General features: G+C 44.3%; 2 protein-coding genes across 2 annotated transcripts; one reads left to right on the top strand and one right to left on the bottom strand.

Annotated features, from left to right (window-relative positions):
* Nucleotides 1–2,838: 2,838 nt before the first annotated feature.
* Nucleotides 2,839–12,863, top strand: acanb (aggrecan b). Its single transcript, XM_070907619.1, has 18 exons — nt 2,839–2,911; nt 3,531–3,914; nt 4,290–4,464; nt 5,109–5,236; nt 5,349–5,642; nt 5,861–6,109; nt 6,575–6,749; nt 7,070–7,197; nt 7,298–7,591; nt 8,401–8,511; nt 8,868–9,669; nt 9,712–9,977; nt 10,149–10,262; nt 10,408–10,566; nt 11,355–11,437; nt 11,514–11,658; nt 11,790–11,972; nt 12,732–12,863. Exons 1-18 carry the CDS (start codon nt 2,839–2,841, stop codon nt 12,821–12,823), a joined length of 3,855 nt encoding a protein of 1,284 aa, XP_070763720.1. The 3' UTR covers nt 12,824–12,863.
* A 5,644-nt stretch (nt 12,864–18,507) lies between these two features.
* Nucleotides 18,508–22,283, bottom strand: hapln3 (hyaluronan and proteoglycan link protein 3). The gene is made up of 4 exons (XM_070907572.1): nt 22,151–22,283; nt 20,685–21,083; nt 18,870–19,172; nt 18,508–18,785 (listed from the first exon to the last, which is right to left on the bottom strand). The coding sequence occupies exons 1-4, from the start codon at nt 22,281–22,283 to the stop codon at nt 18,508–18,510; spliced, it is 1,113 nt and encodes a 370-aa protein (XP_070763673.1).
* Nucleotides 22,284–22,517: the final 234 nt, after the last annotated feature.

The raw sequence follows: 22,517 nt of genomic DNA on the forward strand, positions 1-22,517 counted from the left end.
AGCCAGAAAAATATAACACTAATGAATTACCATTTTTATGTATAGACATCCTCTATAGTTACCCTGTATCTCTAACTCTCAAGAAAAAGTACACACCAAAACATTTTGACATTTGTTTCAAGTAGTTAAAGAGTGTCTAGTGGAGATTCACCATCACTGATGGGCGTGGCCAGAAGTCCACTGCGCCTGACAGTGATGTCACATTGCACTGACACACCATGGAGTACATGTCTACATCACTGCAGTGAGGTGAGAAGTTAAACCACTGGGAGTCAGCAAAAGCAATATTTTCAGCCGCTGTTTAGTTGCTCTTTATTGGAGATATACTTCATACATTGCTTTTGCAGGCTGCATGAGTTATTGTTTGTTTTAGTGTTGATTGTTTTAGATCATATGGCGAAACAGTTGCCATGCAGCCGCAATACAATTACATTTTTCATGGAAAGAAAATCAGAGCTGAGCTTTCATTCCTGACATTTTGAACCAACTCTCAACAATCATACAAGAAGAAATCCATCGTTGAAGACGGAGAGAAACCAAGTTCTTCACTATCCTCTTAAGACGTGTTATAGGAACTCTCACTTTTGTTCTCGCAGCAAATGCGTAAGCAATGTCTTAAAGAAGAAGTTCATTGGAGGTTGTTGTTGGAAAGTAATTTGGGGATAAATGTGAAAAGTTGAGAATAAAAGTCAGAAAAGTCAGGAATAACTCTGAAAGTTTGAGAATAAACAAGAAAAGTCACAAAAAGCCAAAAGTCGAGGGTCCAGTCTGTGATTATTCCTGCGTGGATTTGTCCATCTGTCTATGCTGTGTGGTATTTTGTGTCCCCCCCCCAACATTCACTCTCAGACAGATCTTAGACAACAGGGCAAATATTAGTCCTACGGTACTGTATGTCACACACACACACACACACACACACACACACACACACACACACACACACACTCATACAGTTTGTAGTACACACACAGACATATGGCATGCATGCCACATGAATGCGTCTGCACAAAGTTGTCATGCATTTCTACCAGTGTGTTTACAGTAAATGTAGTCCATATAGTTGTGTTTTTTATTGCTGAGTCACTTGAACTAGAAACGGTCACTGCATTTCTCTTTTGGCCTTTCACCGGCTGCCAGTCCCAGATCAGCCACTGCAAACGCCTGGAGGCTGTGGGCTTCAGGTTTATTGGTTGTAAATGTCTCTGTGTGGCTGTTTGGAATGAACTGGGTGCATTCTGCAGCCCGTCCTGGGGCTTGTGAATGCAGCACAATGAGGGTTCAGTTGGGACTCGCAGCGGTTTCGTACGTTTGACGGCGCTGCGTGTCACAGCAGTGGAAAGTTGAGGGAAAATAAGCAATGTGGTATTCAGGGTTTGACAGATGTGGGTTTGTGATAGCGAAGCTGGTGTTTTTGGATTGAAGTTGCTGATATTTAATGATATTTATGGGGGGTTTTTTGACAGGGGAGAAAAACCCTCAGAAGCAGCATTCAGGCTGCAGGAGCTGTATAATGACTTTTGTGTGTGTATTTGAAACTCTTTCTGGATCATTGGCCTTTAGACTAAGAGTCTACAGCCATGCTGCTGGTGGAGCTTTGAGCTAAGCGTCAGCATGCTAACATGCTCACAATGACAATGCTAACATAACTCACGTTTATGAGTATAATGATTAAGATGTTCACCATCTTAGTTTAGCATGTTAACAGGCTGCAATCTGAAAATTAGCAGTAAACACAAAGTACAGCTGAGGCTGATGGGAATGTCATTGGTATTGGACAAATACAGTTTTTAACCCGATTATGGTGCTAGATGAAAAGTCAGGGATCTCCAAAGTCATTAGGACTCATCGTTTGGGAACCATTAAAGTCTGAACAAAATGTTGTGCCAAGCCATGTTGTAGATGTGGAGATATTTTAGTGTTTAAGTGAAAATCTTTACCTGTTGGTGGTGCTACAGGAAAAGTCAAAGTATCACCAAAGCCACCAGGATTCATCCTCGGGGCACCATAGATATTTGAACCAGATTTCATAGCAATCCATCTAATAGTAGAGAAGTAAAAGAAATACAGAATGTATGCATATTAATACACAGCTCGTTGCATTGGCAAACAGATGAACTCTGACTGTAGTTGTAACCACAAAGACTTTAGATACTGAAAACAAGCAGCAGATTGTGTTTTCACACTTTAAATAAACTGTATGAATGTAGAGAAAGAGACAAAGACACGTTGAAAGGACAGTTAGTGAGGTGGAAAAAATGCCTCATTTCTTCGTTAGTTTTTGACAAATGGAAAAGCATTTGAAATGAATGAATCACACTTCTCTCTCTCAGCCTGAACTTATTTTAGTACTAAAGACATTTCCTGTGCCCAGAGACAGAGGGGCTTTCATTCCTCAGCGAGCATGTATGGTATTTCCAAATGATACTAGAGACGCTTGACATCCTATTTCCATTTTAGTTAATGAGGCTGACGTAATAACCAAAAGCACTGAATATCCTGGATAACATGGAATATGAATGTAAGCGCACAGGAGTTGGGAAAAAGCACAGTGGCATTCAGGGGTAGAGGAAATGATAATAACCCATTTAATTAATTCCAACACTTACTTCACTGTTCGTTCAGTGAGAGGTTTCCCTCTATATATTCACTTACTTTATTCTTTGATTAGTCTAATTTTAGCCAACTTGTGATTAATAAGTGATGTATAAATGTCACATATAAACATTAAAATGTCTTTTAGTAACTTTAAGCTCTGCCTGTCCTTTCTGTCGTTAATTATCTTATCCACACTAATCTGATTCCAGTGATGTCAACTTGGGTATTTTTCAGGTAACGATGACCCCCCTGCTTCTGCTGTGTGTGTCCTTGCCCCTCATCTCGGCAACAGTATTGTTTGAAAGCCACGACGGTAAGTATTGTTTTATTAAATTTATTCTCATCTTCATCATCAACAAATTAAATAACCATCTCCAGACTCCTTGGAAACCTGACTACTAGACAATAAGAAATTAATATAAAGTCGTTTTATAAAGGTATTCATCAGCCCTGTCATTATCTTTTGTGTAATCTACTATCTGATTAGAACTTGATTAAATATGCTGCTGATGTACCACCTGCAGTTTGTCTCTTTTTTCTCTCTTTAAAACAGCATCCCTTCAGAAAAGAGACAGGTAGTACAAGAACAAAGTAGTCCTGAGACAGTTTTGAACAGTCATTTGGTAGAGCAAGTCGTTCTTTAACTGTGGGGTTGGTGGATTGATCCTCTTGTCCACATGTCAAAGCAAGACAGTGAACCCATAGGTGCTCCGGCCTTGTATAGTAGTGCTGCTGCAGAGGGTGTGTGAGTCGGGTGAGCACTTTGTCCTAAAAGTACTAAGTTCAGTCCATTTACCATTTTTCTAAAGGCTGTGCCCATAGCTCACATGACTGTAAGAGATAGTGCATACATACATACATACATCTGCACTATATATTATGTTCTATCATAAGAATAAATATAAAAATAAATGAACCTATCTTTACCCCAGACTTAGATGGCACATTGCGTGTCAGCATCCCATTGGAGATGTCTCTTCGTCCTCTGCTGGGCAGCAAGGTAGTGGTACCATGCTACTTCCAGGACAACACAGTCAACGACCCTGGAGCCCCGACCATCGCCCCGCTCTCCCACCGCATCAAATGGACCTACGTCACCAAGGAGAAAGTCACCACGATCCTGGTGGCAGCGGAGGGAAAAGTTAATGTGGAGACAGAGTATTTGGACAGAGTGACGATGATCAACTACCCACTGGTGCCCACTGATGCCACCCTGGAGATAACAGAGCTGAGGTCCAAAGACTCTGGCACCTACCGCTGCGAGGTGATGCACGGCATTGAGGACAACTATGACTCCGTGGAAGTCCAGGTTCAGGGTACGCCACAGAAACATTGACAGTTACTCACCACATGCTCATCAGTGTTTGTTGAAACACCAAACATACAGCAACTTAGCCCCTGAGAGTTCTCTCAAACTAAAGGTTAACAGGATGACCTTTTTATGCCTCCAAAAAGAGTTCAAACTTCTACAAACAAAGTGTTGCCTAAACTTTATTCTATATTTTCCTCAACAACAGTTCTCTTAGTGCACAGCTCAGAATCAATCTATCTTATCAAGCTCATAGAGATCAGACGAAATTCAAGCACAAATGTTGTTAGAAAAGAGCTCATCGAAATTGGCACAATACTTTGAAAGACGTTTATCATAGTTTTCCTTCCTCTGTCTTCTGCTCACTTTTTGTATCTCACAGGTATTGTGTTCCACTACCGAGCCATCTCCACCCGCTACACCCTGACATTTGAGAAGGCTAAGGCAGCCTGTATCCAGAACAGCGCCACCATCGCCACTCCAGCCCAGCTCCAGGCTGCTTACGATGATGGATACCACCAGTGTGATGCTGGATGGCTCTCTGATCAGACTGTTAGGTAGTGTCCATCCATCCATCCATCATTTCTAAACTGCCTATTATGCTGATCACTATGGTCGCCATCAAAGAAATTCACACCTACGGGCAATTTCGAGTTTCTAATTCACCAAACCAGAATGCCTTTGGACTGTGGGAAGAAATCTGCTGGAATGAACTAGTCTGTACGACGTGTTGTCCGGCCACGCCTCAGTGGTATATTTATAGCTGTTCTGAATGGCCACACATGTCAAAAAGTCTGCTGTCAGAAAAAAGGACAAGATGTGATAAACGTACAAATATGGATACTGGCACATACTTTCAGACCTCAAAGGAAGAGAGAAGTTCAATCCAGATGCTGCCTAAAGTTGGCACCGTTGTCGGATTGTTGGTTATGGAAAGTCGTCAGATGCAGCCCCCCAATTCACACATCCAACAAAAGGTTTAGGGGGAGGGGGTTTTAGGGGTTTACTGACCCCTTTAGTTTTAACGCTGTCCTGTCCAGAGGGATTGCATTTGGGGTCCTGATGAGACTGTCCAAACGATATGATGTTTTAGTTTTGGTGTCTTATTAAATAAATGTATTTAACATATCAACAGACTTGCAATGAATGACACAGTAAAAGAAGTCCATCTGCTGACTGACACCTCTCTTGACCTCTCAAGGTACCCCATCCAGGAGCCACGGGAGCGTTGCTATGGAGACAAGGAGACCTTCCCTGGCGTGAGAACCTATGGCATGAGAGATGTCAATGAGACCTACGACGTGTACTGTTTCGCTGAGAAGATGTCAGGTACACTCGTCTAACAAGGGTAGCAACAAAGGCTACCTGACCCACATGAAACCTCTATACAACTGTAGACCGTCGAGTTAATGTGTTTGTCTCCCCTCCTCTCTCCTCCCAGGCAGAGTCTTCTACTCCATGTCTGTAGAGAAGTTCACCTTCTACGAAGCAGGAGATCAGTGTGCCAAACTCGGTGCCCGGCTCGCCTCCACCGGAGAGCTTTACCTGGCCTGGCAGGAGGGTATGGATGTGTGTAACGCTGGCTGGCTGGCGGACAGGAGCGTACGCTACCCCATCAACATCGCCAGGCCTCAGTGTGGTGGGGGACTCCTGGGAGTGAGAACTGTCTACCTGTTCCCCAACCAAACAGGATACCCCTACCCAGACTCTCGCTATGACGCTATCTGCTTCCAAGGTAAATCCTTCATGGAGACTTAAGAAAGAATCTACTCGGAGATACTTGCACAGTGTGTGATACCAGTTTGTGAATTTCAGTGCATTCTGGGAGCTTCTTTGTTGGTGGATTTCTTCTTTAAGATTTCTGGACTTTCTGGGATCCTTGCTGGTTGGAACCATCAACATTAACCTAGTGTTTCATCAAGCAATTGTGCAATCTTGTCTCCTCAGCTGGAGAGGATGAAGGTGCCCTGCCCGTGAGGACCACCCCTTTCCCAGACATCATCCGCATAACACCTGCCCAAGGGTTGTACCCAGGCCTCACCCCCCGACCTGGGGGTGAGGAGATCAGCCGCGGAGACGTCGACACCCTCTTCCCATTGCCTGTCCCACCCAGTGTGACAGACACATACACTAAAGTGACTCCTGTGGTACGTGAGCCAGGACTCGACCTGACAGACATAGACGCTGCCATGGCTCCCACAGGCAAGTTGGTTATGAACTTATGAACTAACAAAACCCTTTGGAATATTTCTTTAAGCTGTAAAAATATATGTCTATAGCAGTGCAATAAAAGGACATAACAGCAAAAAGACAAGAGTACAAGAACAACTGGCTCTGGGCTGCCTCCTCTGAAGGTTGTGCCTTTGGTGAGGACTGAAATCTAGAAGGCTGAGCTAAGACAGAGTATTCACCTTGCTAAACACACCACTTCCACAAAGTCCTCTCATGCATGCCTGCGGCTTGTTTAGTGTCCCACTCCGTCATTGGCAGCCAATAAATTACTTATAAATGTTCAAAGTATGAGTAAATGACCACAATCCGCATCTGGAAAAATGCATAATGGGGAAATAAAGATGTGAACAAAGTAGGCAAAGCTTGAAGAAAAATAAATAACTTTTTACCTTCCTTCTGTCCTGTTGCGTTTCGTCCCTCCCTCTCATTTCCCAGGTGTGGTGTTCCACTATCGACCCATCACCGGTCGCTACACTCTGACCTTTCTGGAGGCTCAGCAGGCCTGCCAGAGTATTGGGGCGGTCATTGCCAGCCCCCAGCAGCTGCAGGCAGCCTTCGAGAAAGGCCTGCACCAATGTGACGCTGGCTGGCTCCGCGACCAGACTGTCAGGTGAGCTGGATGCTCATATGTAGGATGGACATGGACCAATATATCAATATATAGACAATATGTCTCCCATTATGTGCACTGAGTTGATTTTCCATTGACATGATTCAGTTTGAGTACAGATTTTGAATAATTCAGTATCATCATTATCTTTTCTACCATAAATAAAATGTGAATTTGTTCTTGGACTAATGGAGATTGCAAACCTAACAATAAAATCGCTGGTTGGAAATGGTTTATTTTGTATAAACAAACAGGTTCCTGTAGGGATTTTATGGCAAAGCAAGGTTTTAATATATTGCACCAACATCTTTTCTGCTCAGGTATCCCATCGTGTCACCCAGAGATAACTGTGCTGGTAATCTGCCACACCTCCCAGGAGTCAGATCCTACGGCCTGAGACCAGCTAGCGAACATTACGATGTATTTTGTTACGTAGAACGTCTGCGAGGTGAGATTCAATTTACATCCAAAGTCAACTTTAATATCTATCTATTTACATTTCTACTGTATCTGACATGTTTGAACTCTTCTGAATGATTGTTTCCCAGGTGAAGTCTTCTTCACCAGTGACTATGACAGCTTCTCCTACGAGGAGGCTGTGCAGCACTGTCAGAAACTCAACACCACGCTGGCCACCACTGGCCAGCTGTATGCTGCCTGGAACCAAGGGCTCGACAAGTGCCGTCCAGGCTGGTTGACGGACCGCAGCGTCCGCTACCCCATCACAACCCCCAGGTCCCACTGTGGAGGCGGTCAGGTTGGGGTCCATATCATCTACGCCTACCCCAACCAGACAGGATTTCCTGATGAGCACTCACGCTACGACGCCTACTGTTTTAAAGGTGGGAAAGAGTTTAGACGTGGTTACATTTAGATTTGATATAGAGAAGATTAGATGTTATGCCTCTCCCATCATTTTGGCATTCTTTAGAATAAAGTGATTACGAACCAAAGATATAGCTATGCACAGTTTAATGACGATGTTACATAATTTCTGGCTATTGAAGTTTAAAAACAAAAAAAAGTCAGTTACTATTTGAAGGCTGGCACTGTGCTGATGCATGGCTATAAACGTGCATACACACCAAACCAGAGACAGTTTCTGAACCAGCATCTCACTTAATCACTAAACTACCCAGATGATAGATATTACATACGTACAACATAAATATTTGTATATATAGTATCTGTACCATTCATTTTGATCCAGCACAACAACTTGACACAGTATTGCAGTGATTCTCAGGCAGGGGCTACGTGGGAAGATTGTGAGTAACTCAACTAATGTGGAAAAAATGGAGTCAGCTGTGACACCTGAGCACTATTGTTGTGAAAACTAGTTAGCAAGCAAGCGGACGTCCAAACAGTTAGCTTAAAATAATGGATAAATAGTTAAAATAGTTAGCTAAAACTATTGAATTAATAAAAGTAAAAAATAAATGGGTGAAACATTCAGCTTCTGTCACTCCAAGTACCACGAGTGCAAATTTGACCAACTAACCTTAACATTCAATTGTGTGAAAAAATATACATCTAATGTATATGTGTATATGACTGTATATGTTGGCCCCCCAATGCTGTTTATGTCAAAGTTACGCTATTTCGTTGAGTTGAGTATAACTAACCTGTTTTCTCATTTTGTCTTTTACAGCTGAAACTCCTGTCGTTCATGTTGACGCTGAAACCAGCGTGAATCTGACGATGGTGACGGTGGATTTCATCAACAAGACAACAGTCACACATGATCATTTTGCTCCCACAGGTGAGACAGATCCGGATCTGAATATTATTTTAAATTTGCCAGAGTAGTTTGTTAATTAGTATTATCCTTGCTATTTCTATTTCTGTGCCTCTTCATCATCTCAGTTTTGTTTCGTTTGTTTTTAGTTGAGACTGCAGTACACTACAATGAAACTGAAACCGGCCTAAATATTACTGAAATAGAGGAGTTTATCAACAAGACGACCATCACAACTCACCAAGTTGCTCCCACTGGTAAGACAACTGGAAATAACAGTGTGAACGCTCCCTTTTAATTACAGTTACATCATTTCAATAAAGCTAAACACGATATAACAAAGTATCTGATGTACTCTGGATTCTCAATATTTCCCCCAGTGAAACCCATTTTACCTCCAGTCCCTGTTGATGTGTCCGGCTCTGGCTCAGCTGATCATTCAGCTAGCGGGGAGATCTCAGGGGACTCCGGCGCCTCCAGTACCAGTGGTGACGCCTCCGGTTCAGGACAGACCGTCATCTTCAGCGGACGCACTGACATCTACTCCGGAGATCAGTCTGCCTCTGGAGGTCTGCAGGAGGCAGCGGAAGGAAGTACTGTCATCGTCACATCTGGAGAACTTGGTAGTGCATCTGGATCTGGAGAGGGGCTTGATAGACAACACTCTGGCTTCGGTGTGTCGGGATCAGGTTTTACCAGCGGAAGTGGGGACATCAGTGGTAGCGACTCGATGATCATCATGGTGGATGGGAAGATGGTGGAGGTGTTGAAAACTCACCAAAAACCTACTGAGCAGGAGTTAGGCCAGGGAGGCATTGATACCAGTGGGGCCTTCTTGGAATCAAGTACATCCGGATCTGGACATACGTCCGGGTCAGGCTCCGGTGAATTTTCTGGCATCTCATTTGTCGACCACAGTGCCGTTGATCTAACAGTCCAGCTGTCTGGTGAGCAGGAGGTGTCTGGATATCGCCCCTTTGGATCAGGGTTCCACAGCGGCTTTCCAAGTGCTTTTGCATCTGGTGTCTCTGGCAGCGGCTCCGCCTCTGGGGACTCTATCCTGCACCGTGGTGATGTTATCTACCTAACAGACATTGACCTGATGGAGGTGACCGTACCACCACCGGTACGCCACCCTGAGCAGGGCCGGGGGGTGGTAGAGGTAAGCGGGGAAGGAAGTGGGTCAGGGATCCATCCTGAATTCAGCGGCACTTTGGACCAAAGCTTGCATTTCTCAGGAAGTGGAGCCCCTCATGAAAAAGTGACCGCTGAGAAGCTTTCTGTCGCCCTACCACCTGGATCTCAGATTACTTACACTGAGTACATTGCCAGCATTGGCCAATCGGGACTCGGGGAGGAGAGTCTGGAAGGCCGTGCAGGACCTACAGTTTATGTAGTGACTCCAGACGCGGCCTACACCAGCCCAACCACAGCACCATCAGTGTCATTAGCAACCCCTGCTGTTGTGGAGCAGCCTGAAGTAGTGGAAGGTATTTGGTTGAGGTGTTTACTTTGCTGTAATTCTGCTGATGTCATACTGTATCATAGCTGCCATGTTCACATGTACACATGTGCATCTTGTGATGCAGCAGCACTGATGAACTGGAACTACATAATCAGTCTTAATGTTCAGAGTAAAGTCTCTGTCTCTCTGTTGTCAGCCTCTGCAGATCCCTGTGATCCAAACCCCTGCAGTTCAGGATCCTGCTCTGTGCAGGGAGAGCTCGCTGTGTGTCAGTGTCCTACTGGTTTCACTGGTGAAGACTGCTCGACACGTGAGTCACCACACTACCCAAACCAGACACCATGTTGTTTTTCATGCCATTTAGCTGAAGTTGGATACTAAGATAGAATTTCTATATATTATATATAACGTACTTTTGTCCGAATGAGTTTTGATGTGTACATTTGTGTGTGTAGCTGTGCAGGGTTGTGCCGAGGGCTGGTTGGAGTTCATGGGCAGCTGTTACCTCCACTTTGCGGAGAGAGACACCTGGTCTGAGGCTGAGCAACGCTGTCAGGAGCTCAACGCCCACCTGGTCAGCATCGGCACCCAGGAGGAGCAGCAGTTTGTCAACTGTGAGTAGCTGTTTGTGTGTTTGTGTAGCTGCTGGGGGGCAGTTAAGGGCATTTGAGTGTGTGCAAACTCCAGCGTGATTATTTAAGTGCCTGTATGTGATTGTGTCTTTTATGTACAAACACATAGAAGTACTCATTGCATCGGATATATCTAACAGGTGGGACAGAAGATGTAAAGGGGAGAATTTCTAACTTTTTAAAGGCTTTAAAAGCTACATCACTGGTCAAGGTTTGAAGCCGGTGAGGAATCACTTCCCTGTCGCTGCAGTAGTGACTTCTACTGCTTGCCTGGGGGGCGTGCACACAGTGGGCTGGAATCTGGGGGGCGGGGGTATGGCTTTAACATTTTGTAACAAGGACTGCAGTACAGGGAAACTGGCCTTTCAACTTTGGAGCGAAAAGAGTAAAAATAAACTAAAATAGGCAAGTCAAGTCAATTTTATTTATTTATCCCAATATCACAAATTTGGCTCAAGGGGCTTTACAATCACTTTAATGACACCCTCTATCTTTAGACCCTCTATTCGGATAAGGAAAAACTCCCCAAAACCCCCCTTTAGATGATGTGATGTGATTATGCTTCTACTTAAAAAGGGAGATTAAACAGGATATTTTCTAGTTGAAGGTGTTAATTCATCAATTCGTCCATCTCTTCCGACTGGGTGCGATCGCAGGGTGCGATGCATCTTGTTACCACTGGGGCCGTTTGAGGGATGCAGGCATAATATGAGGGGAGGACATGTGTAAGTTGATTCAAAAGGTAAAATCTCTTTTTATTTGCGATGCAGCCAACGGTCAGGACTACCAGTGGATTGGACTTAATGACAAAGATGTGCAGAATGAGTTCCGCTGGACAGACGGTAGTCCTCTGGTGAGTCTGGTTGCTTAAGTATCTTCATCATCTGTGCTTTGAATGTATTTACTGATCATCTGTGTAACTTCCTTAGACCTTTGAGAACTGGAGGCCCAACCAGCCAGATAACTACTTCAACTCTGGGGAGGATTGTGTCGTGATGATCTGGCACGAGGGCGGACAGTGGAATGATGTGCCCTGCAACTATCACCTTCCCTTCACCTGCAAGACTGGACCTGGTAGGCTTACTGCGTTGGAATATGTGTCTGGCCAAGAAGTGACTCTGGGAATTCTTTCTAGTTGGAAGATTTGCTTGCAATGTGGAACGTGCAGTTGGATTACTAAAAAGTTTGGTTGTCTTCTTTTCCAGTCATGTGCAGACCCCCCCCTGATGTGGAACACGGCCGGCCGATGGGCAGCAGCAGAGAGCGCTACCCCGTCAATTCAATAGTCCGCTACCAGTGTGACGCAGGCTACACACAGCGCCACCTGCCTGTCATACGCTGTATGCCAGACGGACAGTGGGAGGAGCCACAGGTGGAATGTACAGAAGGTGAGCTTGCGAGAAAATACTGAAATATGGATTTAGCATCCATAATGAAGAAGTGTTTGTTTTTAAACAAGTGCAGCTCTGTCCCTCTATATAATGGAAAACGTTAGAGTTCAAAAGTAACTTTGTCCACATGTTAGATCTGCTGGACTCAAGTCTGTTCAGCAGAATTTATAGTTGTGCATTAAGGGGTTACAGCGTAGCTTCAGAGCCAAATCTAAGCATTGTCTGCTGACGCTTGTGAAGGTTGTTGTGAGTTGTAGTGAGGACGACGTTAAGGAAGCTTTTAAGTCACACAGTAAACCATTTCCTCTGCAGACCTTCTGAATGAATGTAAATGTGAACCCACGCACAGTCACTCTATGTCACAAAGTATGTGATCCACATGCCACAAAGGTCCCTGGTCGAAGTCAAACCGGGGGCGTTTCAGTTCATTGTTGATGCCTTAAACCCTTCGGCTACCTGCGCGCCCCTAGTGCATGTTTTCAACCCACTTCAATCATGAACAAGAAGCGCAGAAGAAGTGGACGACCCGGACTAATGCAGCGAGATTTAAACCTTGAAACAAAACAGATCATAAGATTGTGAGGCCAGTGTAAGAAACCTGCAGAGCTAACATTTCAACAGCACACCGACGAGGAGCCCACGGTAGCTTTTTAACTGGGTCCCTCGGCCACACCAGTCACTTCGGGGTCATTTATAAGTCTTTTGGCAACTCGTGTTTACATGATGTCATCAGTATGCGTACCTTTTCTCCCCCAGCCGGCGCCAACAGTAACAGGCTACACAAAAGATCCCTCAGGAGAAGAAGTAAAGGGGTCAGCAGCCAACAGGAACAGAGGAAGCTGCTCTGAGCAGGAATGAAAGGACATACAACAGAGAGCCACAAAGGACCCCTCTTGTAAAGAAGCATGGACACCAATGCAAATGCCCGACCAAAAAGATATCGTTCCCCTCCATGTATATATACACACACACTAAAGCACATTTAGACAGTGATAGTGTCATTGACTGATGTTTTGGATCTTTGAGTGTCACTCTGCACCTTCTAACGGCAGTTTTCTATGTATTTATACCGTCTTAATTTATAGCTGTGACACAGAAGTATCATCTCAATGCACAAGATTAAATTTTCTGCAATCAGTTGCCGGCACTGCACACAAAGTAAGGTAGATAAAAATCAAATGGTGATTTATGAGGCTTTAGAGTGACACACAAAGTCCAAAACAGCCCAATAAAAGTGTTTTCGATTGCAGCTGGATTCTCTGAAGTAAAACACATTGTTACATAGACTTCTACATTTTTATGGTATTTTTCTAGATCTGTGTTTCTTAGTGTTGTTTATTTCTTTTATTTGGACTCTAAGGACTACAACTGTGTGCTTCAGACTGGTGAAACAAACTGTTTCTTACATTATAGGCGAAGACAGTGAATCTCAAACGTTTTGGTTGTGACCCTTTAAAATACAGAAATGAGTACCCACAATATGGAGAATGGTGATGTTAGGTTTTGTCTTATTTGAATTGTCAGAGGCCTTGAGACTTACAAAAATTCAGTATTGCATTAAAAAATCAGAGTAAAAGGGGGAAAAGACATGGTGATACGTCAGAGTAGAAATATGTTTTTAATACATTAAACCATCTTTCAAGACCCCAAATTCTCTCGTCACAACCTGAAGTTTGAGAGCCGCTGTGCACCGACATCACCACAATGTCAGATTTACTGGAAGGATTGTGCTCTTCCATTTGATGGTGAATAGAAATCCAAGTTACTGCAACAGACCTGGATTGAAATAGTCAGCACTCGTGCACTTTTGGGAGTCTTCAGTCACTTCTGTGCTAATCATTTGAATCCAGCGCACCTTAAAAAAATAAATAACCCTCATCTGTAGCTGACACATGGCAAGGAAGCTGTACTGAGTAACAAGTGAGATTTACAGCATGACACTGAATTGGCTTGGCTTTTCTGCCAAGAGGAGCCTCCCGGTGCAGAAGTCCACCTCATTGGGTCATCTGTTGCAAAAGATGCACACCCAGTTTTGCAGGTTGGGGTTTCTAACTTCTGTCAGACCTCTGTCTGATGTGAGAGTCATGCTTTTATAAGATTCAGTGTTGAATGAATGAGTTTGTCACTGTAAATATTCTCTCTACAATTCTCTGAGCAGCAGGATCTGTCAATAACTTACGCAGAGCAGACAATTTAATTGTTTTATTAATTCATCACCAGCCTGTTTGTTGATTTTATTAGTTTAATTAACTGGTAAGTTGCTTATTAAGTGGGCATGACTGATTTTGACAGCCAGCTGAACGTAAGAAGACAGCCTCGGACATCTTTGTTTCTGGCTGTGTTTCACGTGTCTTATCAACAGAAGGTTGAGAAATGACACAATTTTAGGGAAAAGAAGCTGTGAAAACAGTAGAAATGTATTAAAAAATCTGATGAGAAAGAAAATAGAGAGGAGGTCGAAGAGGAGGTTATAAAATGTTGACCATGACCTGTAAAGGTCAAGATTTGCTTCAATCTGAGTGCAGATACTTGTGTCACACACACACACACACACACACACACACACACACACACACACACACACACACTTCAGTAAACACACTACAGAGGATGAAAGTGAGCTTGATGATGCCACAAAGTGAAACACAGAGCTTCGTCAAAGATTTGTACGCTTTGTACAGTTGATTTGGATGCTCTTTAAATCTATTACGCGACAGGATCTGCTCACATTTCAACGTCAAGCCAACACTTGAGTGATTCTGTGGAGGACAGTTGAAGAAAATCAGCGAGCTGTAAGAAATCATGGGTGTGAATCAGTGTTTGTGATCTCTTGATTCTTTAACAAACTCCGACGACTTTTGATCTTTTGACAAATAAACCAAAATATGTGTAACATAGCACACAGAGGCTTCTGTTGTGACTTTGTTCAGATCCCGACTCCTGATGTGAACATACAGTATTCTGTACTGTGCTGTGCCAAATAAAACTTGGAATCATCTGTCTCTGAAATTATTGTCCTGGTGTGCAAAACTATCGCGTTTTACTTTTCAGGCCCCGCTGACATTTTGTGTGAAGCAACTGAACTGAGCGCTTTGCATCTTATGTAACTTATTAAAAATCACACACTGAGATATTCTGCCATTTTCTGGAAAACACCATCTTTCCCCGGAGCTGTTAAATTTGAGGAAAACTCTCCGAGCCAGAGGAACAAACCTGCCATTTAGTTCGTTTTTACCTTCCTGTGGAACCCAACCGTGAAAAAACACACAGTAAATAGCTCCTTCATCAGCCTCCACAGCGACTACCTTCATCACTGCAGCCAAACAGATCTGCTCTGTGTGTGTGTGTGTGTGTGTGTGGAACAGGGAGAGTAGCCCTGTATGTATACAAGTACATGTGTGGTTGCATGTGTTGCATGTATTAGGTCACCTGTACATCTGAAGTGTATGTGGCGGAGTGTGTAGGCATGTGATCTGTGTGTGTGTGTGTGTGTGTGTGTCCACTCATGTTTGGCCAGCAGGTGTAAATAGGACGTATTTATAAAACCTGTTGGCCGTAAATTCACAGGGACTTCTGTTCACACCCAGATGCAGGAGGGTGTAGCAACGTGTTTGACTCCACTCATCTAAAAGTGCATCTTGTCCAGACAGAGTGACGCTGTTTACATACAGTAGCTGTTCTGTATGTGTCAGCGACCCATCTCACCTCTCCGCCCTGGCGTTCCTGTTTGGACTGTAGGTGAAGCTGTACCACACCAACCAGAGGTGGGTTTCAGTGTTTCATAGCTATAAATCCAACAACTGAAGGGCATCAGAAAAGACTTCTGAACGTTATTCATTTGAGAACCATCGAGCATTTTTTAGCAATGAGTGTAGGAATGACTCTGTCAGTCCAACACAGAGAGAGATATCTTGAACTTTACAGAGAAACACAGACACTTGTGGACCCCACAAGATAAATCCCTACGTCAACTACTTTGGTTAGATCCTGACTTTTCATGAAGTGCCATCAACAGGTCAACATTTCCACTTCAGTTCTCGCCTCCAAATCACCACCCACATCTCAGATGTGTTCAGTCAAACAAACGGTACTCGACAGGATACCTCAAATACCACTGATTAATGCCAACACTTAACATATATAATATCCTAATGTTAGCGTGTTAACATGTTAAATATCATGCTAACTGTTAGCATTGCAACTTGCTAACTATGACACACATTAACCTCTGCATGCTAACATTCTAACCTTAGCAAGACGCTAACTGTGAGCATGTCAACATGAAAACTGAGAACATGCCAACATCCAGTAGCTGTTAACTTGCTAACAGTAGGCATGCTAATGTTAGCATACAGCTGTAAACAGAGCTGTTTAGAGTGGTGAAAGTTGAGCTAAGATTAGTTTAAGATGTCTTAAAATGGCCACAGTTCAACTTCTGCTCTGATGCCGCTCAGGCTGAACTTAACATATTTTTTATTAATGGTCTATGTTTAGCTGAGTTGTGTCTTCATGCTCGATGTTCGTGTTGCAGGCTAGCAGGAGCACTAGCATGGCCAGCGTTTTAATTTAGTTTCGACTTCTGAAATCTAAAGAAAGAAGTATTTCCTGCCGTCAGCCTTAAAAGGCCCATTGGGGGGAAACTGACTGTTTGAAAACATGGCCTACCTTCCACCTAACATGTCAGCAACCGGAGAGCCTGGCCCTGCATGTTGCAGATCTGATGTGAGGGTGTTCCTCCCGGGGAGGGGGCACAGGTTTGACTCACCTGAAGCTGCAGGATTGGACTGTTTCACCGATGCAAAGTCCCAGACGCCGGAGGTGATACTAGATTTGGCAAGCCCACTGTTGTATTGATGTAGGCAGCTCAGGTTTTATTTTCTGGATACACGGGTGGATGGCAATAAAAAACTTAACATCTCCACCTGCTCTCATGGTGTCTCCAGGTGTGTCGCATCAGTGCGGACCCCCCAATCTCTTCCTACACAAGCCGTAATCTACAAAGCTTTGTCTAATAGTTTCATTCTCCCTCTCACACTGCAGGTTTGTGCAGAAATGTGGAGATTTAAATGATAGTTTTCCTAAATCACCTAATTTATTCTAATAAATGTGCCTCATATAAAAATGTCTTTACAGTATGTTTTTATTGATTTGTAGAAAATAGTACAAATGTATAGACATATATAATGAAAAACAAAAAAAGGTACATGTATGTAATGAAACACAGTTTCTTCTTCCACAATGGATGTAAACAAGGTAATTTAAATATTACAACAATACAGATACTCACTCATAACGTCTGATTTCTCCATCACAGAGCAAAAAGGAAAAAGAGATGCGTTATACTTTATAAAATGGGATACAGAGGCGTTTCAGGAGGCGGATAAACACTCCAGTATATTTCACAGTGTTAGAAAGACAGAAAGAGTCCGTGGTGGAAGTAACCTACAGTTGCTGAGTGTACAGTCATGGACCAGCTTGAGAGATTTGACAGGAAAATACTGAGAAACACTCTCCACTCCCTCAACTGTCAAGGTGCCCTTCAGCAAGGCACTTAACCCAAAGGTTTGTGGTCGTTGTATGAAGCTCCCAAGATTGAATGTGAATAAAGAATTGAATGCTGAATAAATACAGGGTAGATGAAGGACCGAGGTACGGTTGGAGAGCAGTGAACAAATTGTGAATGTGGAGATTTCTCTGAATACCTTCCCTGAGTTTGAAATGAATCATCTGTGAGTTGAAGTCAGTGCTGGTGCTCGATCAAAGTCTAAGCTGTTCAGCCAAATTTCAAAACAGTTGCAAAGAAGCTTGATGGGAAGATTTTCTCTTTTTCTGAAGGATGTCATTGTGGTTGGGACATAATACACCATATGGCCAATAGTATGTGGACACCCCTGTCCATATAATTGTAGGTATTTTTGAAATTAATGAAATGGTGTGTATGTGGTTTGAGTAGTTTGGTGTGGAAGAACCTGACTGGCCTCCACAGAACTCAGACCTCAACCCCATCCAACACCTTTAGGATAAACTGGAATACTAACTAAGAGTACTAAGCCAGGCCTAATCACCCAACATCTGTAACCATCCTCGCTAAAGCTGTTGAGACTGAATGAGAGCAAATTCCTGCAACTCTTGTAGAAAGCCTTCCCAGAGGAGTGGAGGCTGTTATAGCAGCATATTAATGCCCATGGTTTTGGTTTTGGACTGAGATGTTATTACAGAGGACTGTAATGTTTACGTGTCCACATTCTACTATTGGCCATATACTGGAAACACTGAGTACAAGTGGCATCACATGATGGATGTTCGTAGTTTAACAGTTGTTGACTGGTAGTTCAATACTGAGACATCAGTGACAGTCTTACGGAGGTGGAGAGCGATGAACCCAAATGGCCTCAAAACAGCTCAGAAATGAACAAACTGGCTAACTGCTAATTTGCTCCCAGGCTACAGCTAATGCTAACCTCTCAAGCAGAGCTTCGAACCAGTGCGCTGATGGAATGGTTTGTTTTTGTCCTGCGTTGAGCCGAAGCATCTACCGATAACAATAGACGCCGAATTTCAGGTACAGAGGGGGGAACCCAAAACTACGTACCCCTGGTTCTGGAGGGCCGCAGTTAGCCCGGGCCTTTGTGATGGGATAACGGACACTCCCATCAGCCAACCAGCCGGCGTCACAGCGGTCCAATCCCATCAGCCTCCAGGCGGCGTACAGCTGACCCACTTTGGCAATCTGACTTCCATCACTGGCACAAGCCTGGACTGCTTCTGTGAAGTTGAGCTTGGTCGGGTGCTTTAAGAAGTACACAGTCCCTAAAACAGCAGAGAATCGTAAGTGAAGAGATGTCACGTAGATATATTTAAGTTTAAAACATTCACACACACTCTGATACTGACCCTTCACGGAGGCGGAGAAGCAGAAAGCATCATAGCGGTAGAGGAGGCGATGACGTTGTCCATAGCTGCGCAAACCAGGAGCTAAGTCCACGCCCCCGCAGCCGTCACGGGGGACTGTGATTGGATACTGCACTGTGCCATCAGCCAACCAGCCAGCGTTACACCAGTCTAGCCCCTCCTCCCACGCCGTGAAGAGCTGATCAAATGTAGCCAGAGTGGCTTCCTGGTCCTGGCATACTTGTTGGGCCCCAAAGAAGTTAAAATGGTAGCGTCCTTTCTGAGAGAAGTAGGGAAACACCACGCCTGTATCGGGAAGAGAAGCGTATTCCAGCAGTTTGTCCTACATTTTTATGGTCATACATAGCAACATATAGGCAGGCGACCTGGTGGTTAGAGAGACTGCCTCCATTACCAACTGGTCGCAACGCAAAACACAATGGATGATGATGATGATGATGATGATGCTAGGGCACAAGACTGAATTCAGCAGGTCAAACACTGAACATGTATTTTTAAAGGTGCATTAATATACTACAGGGCAGGAAAACTCCAAAACCAGGCTGAGAGACACGCGGTCCCGACATATTATCAAACTTAATAAGCCATTACGCTGACATGTACCACATCTAGTAGAGACGAAGCAACATTATCCTCCCATGGTGGTGTGTCTGCACACCTGATGACTGCAAGTCCTGACAGTTTATGTCTGTTCAGGTCTCCGACAACTCCTGAGAACTGGGAACACGGTTGATGTGGTGAGATTGAACAATACTGTAAATGTTCTGCATCACTGAGCTAAAAGTGGCTAAAAGAAAAAAGCACCGCAGAGCTGGCTGATGATGTTCTTGGGGTTCCTCACTAAAAGCATACTGATTAATGCAGCTTTACAGGAAAATCCACATTAAGGGAACTGGTGAAGAAAGCTGCTGCTGCACTGCTCTGTGTGATATACAGTTCTGTCTTCTGTCTGCACACCAATCAGTGAGTCATATCACAGCAGGTGTTTTCCTTTAGCTGCTGTGATGCCACTGATTATTTGCATTACGTCCAGAAGAGCAACATGATTTAGTTTCAACCCACAGGGAGCGACGTAACAGGAGTTCCCCGCCCAATCGGATTTAAGCCAGTTTGTATTTACCAAACAGGTGATTTTAAATGCGATTACCAAACTGCACCTTGGCTCCAGACATGAATGCCCCATATTCATTGTGTTTCATTTGGTTTGTGTTAATTTGATTCATTGCACATTTGTGTTTCCCCGGGGGGGGGGGGGGGGGGATTATACAGTATACGTGCTACTGAAGCAGAACTGAAATGATTAGGGCCTTAAAGAGGGGTCCTGCATTATTACCTTGTAGAGGGGTCCTTTCTTCCCACTGCACATGTGCCTCACTGTCTCTTTATCTCAAGCCCCATGCGGCACATAGACTTTACACTGGGAAGACAAATACAAATAGCTTGTCTATGCTAGCTCTCCTCCATGGTTTAATGGACGTCTCTTTTATGATGGTGGTTTAAGGAGGGAAAAGGTTTTTGGGCTAAGGAGTACTTTTTAGTTGCAGTACTGCGGCTGGCCACCGAGGCTGAGCGGTGGCGCTGTGTCAAGCTCTCATGACACCTCCATGGGGCCACAGAATATTGCTGCTCTCGGACTCTCCATGGCGTTCCAAAAGGATTTGAAATTACACTTTAATTGAAGATTTCACTGCACCGAAACTGACTCATGAGTTCAGTGTCCTAGATTCCCAAACTCACATAATATTTCACCCTCATCATCACCTCTGACACACACACACACACACACTCCTTCCTCACCCCGCAGCTCCAGATCCACCGTCACACTCTCGTCCTCCAGGCCGTCGATCACCTCACAGCGGTATCTGCCCGTGTCGTTGAGCTGCAGCTCGTTGATCACTAGAGACATGTCTCCCGGCGCTGAGCGTCGCAGGCGCACGCGGCCCCGGAAGCTGCCGTAGCTGCGGTGACGGTTGCCCATGGCGACCATGACCTCGGTTTCCACGGCGGAGGCCGCGGGGGAAACAGGCGCACTGATGGTGTTGGCAGGCAACCAGGACCACTTGACCCGGGTCCTGCGCGGCGCGGCCGGTTCAGGCTCGTAGTGGTAGTGACAGGGAAGGGTGACACTGCTCCCCCTGGTGGCCGACACTGCGGGCTGCGGGGATTCCACGAGCAGACGGACCCCGTTGAAATAGACTAGAAAAGACACAAGAACCAGAAATACAACATGTGTTGCAGCAGAATCCCAACTTTGTTCTCTGTATTTGGTATTGATAAGATTATTCACAGTGATGATTAGAGCTAAATCTCTCCGGTCTGTGCCTTTAACCCCCCCCTGTGTGGGCAGGTACAACTGAACTGGTCCAGTAATGGAGTACTTACATGGGATGTGATCCATGTAGTGGGTCATAAATCGTATTTTATGGATTAACACATCCCGCAATGGACCTTTTTAACAGCAGACGTTTTGAATTGTAATAGCAGGAAAAGCACAGCAGTAACTAATAACATTAACGATGGCTCTGTTCCATTTAGGTGTCCCAGTGAAACGTGCCAGTGAGCCAGGAGTATAATATCAGGGCCCTGAAACTAAAGCAGCAAAGAAAATTATGTTATTAGTAAAACTTGAGCTTTTCCTGCTATGATATGTTAAAATGTCTGCTGTGCAAAAGGCCTGAACTGTTTCATTACACATCAACATTATATTCAACACATTAGTTTATATACAGACTTAACTAGCAACAGGACACAATGAAAGACAACCACAGATGGACGCCAGTAACTTCTGAATGCTGCTGCTAATTATTAAGAGAAAGCAAAGTGCCTTTTTTCCTAAATATTCAATACTTTATTCAAAGCACACATGAGGCCGGTGCTGAAACACATAGTTCACACAGTCACACACATTAAATGAGCTCCTCTCTCTCTTGTGGTGCTGTGCACAAAGCCATCCTTCTTTGTTGATCAATTGTTTATTGTTAGTTCTCCACGCTGTCCCTGGAGCCTCCTCAACATCGCCACCATTTGTATAAAATTGTACAGCTATGATTTCCTCCAAAAACATAGCAGAAACACTGAATGCTGCAGAATCTGTTCGGAGAAACTCTTTACTAAACACTTTAGTACATTTACTACTTGTAGTGGAGTATTTTGTGGTATTGATACTTTTACTGAATACTTCTTCCACATGCAGCTGTTATGATGTACACAAATGAAGCATGCACACACACACACACACACACACACACACACGGGGGACCTACTCTCTCCGTTCCCGTTCCCGTTGCTGATGTCCTGGTAGTGAAAGCCGTTGCTGTAGACCGGGATCCTGGCCTGGCCGCCGGGCAGCAGCAGGTACAAGCAGGCGGCCAGTAGGGGGCGCAGCAGACCGAGCATGATGCTGTCCTCCGCTGAACCAAAGATCAGAAGGAATCCTGCGCTCTTTCTTCTCATAAACTGCAGCAGGACGCTGCGACTGGAGGCTGCACAAATAGTACAAATGAATAAATCTCCCAGATAACTGCAACAGCTGCAGTGTGGTTCAAGGGAGAGGAGGCTTTTGGTTTTGAAGTGATGATGATCCAATTTCACAATTTAAAAAAGCATTTTTTACCCTGTTTTATCCTCGAA

This window comes from Enoplosus armatus, chromosome 6 (assembly GCF_043641665.1).
Source record: "Enoplosus armatus isolate fEnoArm2 chromosome 6, fEnoArm2.hap1, whole genome shotgun sequence".
NCBI classification, from domain to species: domain Eukaryota; kingdom Metazoa; phylum Chordata; class Actinopteri; order Centrarchiformes; family Enoplosidae; genus Enoplosus; species Enoplosus armatus.